This window comes from Fibroporia radiculosa (genome assembly GCF_000313525.1).
Source record: "Fibroporia radiculosa TFFH 294 genomic supercontigs, scaffold74557, whole genome shotgun sequence".
NCBI classification, from domain to species: domain Eukaryota; kingdom Fungi; phylum Basidiomycota; class Agaricomycetes; order Polyporales; family Fibroporiaceae; genus Fibroporia; species Fibroporia radiculosa.
The window spans coordinates 1-1743 of NW_012133136.1; the positions used below are offsets into that span (position 1 = coordinate 1).

Below are 1743 nucleotides of genomic sequence, written 5' to 3' on the forward strand. Positions count from 1 at the left end.
TTGGCAGACTTCCTGCAGACCAAACAAGGGTGACTCCTCATAAGAACCACCATCCTTTGACTCCCTCAATGGCATCCATTACTATCCTCGTCGCTCTCCTCCTCGTCAGCTGGACACTCATCGCCCTCCTCATCCTCATCCTCGCCTTTGCTGTCTACTTCCTCAAAGACAGCTACACTTTCAAGGTCCACCTTGAACGCACACTGACTCCCCTCTCTACTACCCCCATCGATGAACAAGCTCTCAACTGGGCTAACAACGGCACACAAGTAACGTCCCCAGTCGAACTAACCCCTACACCATTTACTGACCTACTTAGTGGTGAACCAAGTCACCCCCTTCGCCGCCGTCACCCTCACCGTCACCAACGAACACCCCCACCTCCTACTCCTAGCCCTTCTGGGCTTCTTCCTTACCACCCTCCTCTCCGTCCTCGCCCTTGCCCTCATCGTCCCGCTAACCCTTCGTCTCACCATCTGACACCTAGAACGGGAACACCAGTGGGCCTACAACATCGCGGCCACTGCTCAGCGCCCCCTCCCCTATACCACCACCACCCTCCCCATCATCACTGCCAACTGCGACAGCAACAACCTGACACAAGTGTACTTTGAGTACATTAGGGAGCATCAAGATTAGCGTCTGGGGTCTTGTCTTGTCTGTAGTAGTTGCCTTTTTTTGTATTCTCGGACTAGTTTTTTCAAGAACAATCTCCTTTTGGCTCTCACTCATGCCTGCTGAGCGCAACAACCGCATTAGAAACAACAATGCGACTTCTAGTCTGGATCCGCATCGTCGCCCTCTGGCTCCTAGGTGCAACAATTCTCCAACAGCTGAACCCCAAAGAGCGCCAACCCCTTACCCTTCCCACCTCCAAACTCTAGAAGAATGTTTAACAGCCAGAGTAATAGAGATGCTAGTTCCTAGGCATCCCATTCTGAGCTTCCCTTCTCAACAGGAATCCGATGACTCTTCCTTAGAATTCCTAGATGAAGGGGGTTTCTGTTACCTGTTCCCTCCCTTTCTGCCAAACGTCGCTCGTCGACCATTCCTTATCCCAGGACCCCCTGACTCATCCAACAATGACGCCATAGTCTTGCATCAATTCCTTGGACCCCTGGAAGTTCCTCAGGGTTTGGATGCAACCACTGGATCTTACCACGTTGCTCCTGCACAGGTTTTTCCATCCTCGTCGCCTATGAATACCTTGTCTTCTCCCAATCCTGATAGTCCCCTTGCTGCATCCACTGACTCACCCAGCATACCGCCTCTTGCCTCCAATGTCTCTGACAATGGTAGTCTTGACCACGCTCCCAACTTAAGGCTACTTGCTGACGTCAGTGAATATGTTACTTGTCAAGGTATCGTCCTGATACTTGACTCTCTCTCTAACCCTAACCCCTAATTACTCACTTGTGGTAATAGAGATTGATATAGCTTGGGTGGTGGTGGGCTTATAGGAGCTGGTAGGCTCAGAGTTAGGAGGATGAGAAGTTGACGAGTGTAGATGAGTATATCAAGTCTACCCTCTCAACGCTGTATTGCTCTGGTATTTATACATGTGGGACAGACCCCTAATACTACTGGTAGTACACCTAACACCTTAGGATGACTGATGCTTGTAATAACGCTATTGGCTATCTAAATATACCCAGCATGTGAGCCATCACCATGTGTTCGGTCAGCAGTCTACTTTGTGATGATCACCTGAACGACCGTGTGTGTCTCTAGTACAAATGGGGA

The 1743-nt window shown here is 50.3% G+C and overlaps 2 protein-coding genes across 2 annotated transcripts; both read left to right on the forward strand.

The window, feature by feature from the left end:
• Positions 1–68: 68 nt before the first annotated feature.
• Positions 69–394, forward strand: FIBRA_09557 (uncharacterized protein; the record flags this gene model as incomplete). The annotated part of the gene is made up of 2 exons (XM_012321843.1): positions 69–269; positions 332–394. The coding sequence occupies 2 exons, from the start codon at positions 69–71 to the stop codon at positions 392–394; spliced, it is 264 nt and encodes an 87-aa protein (XP_012177233.1).
• A 336-nt stretch (positions 395–730) lies between these two features.
• On the forward strand, positions 731–1405 carry FIBRA_09558 (uncharacterized protein; the record flags this gene model as incomplete). The annotated part of the gene is made up of 1 exon (XM_012321844.1): positions 731–1405. The coding sequence occupies one exon, from the start codon at positions 731–733 to the stop codon at positions 1403–1405; it is 675 nt and encodes a 224-aa protein (XP_012177234.1).
• Between the last annotated feature and the right edge of the window lie 338 nt (positions 1406–1743).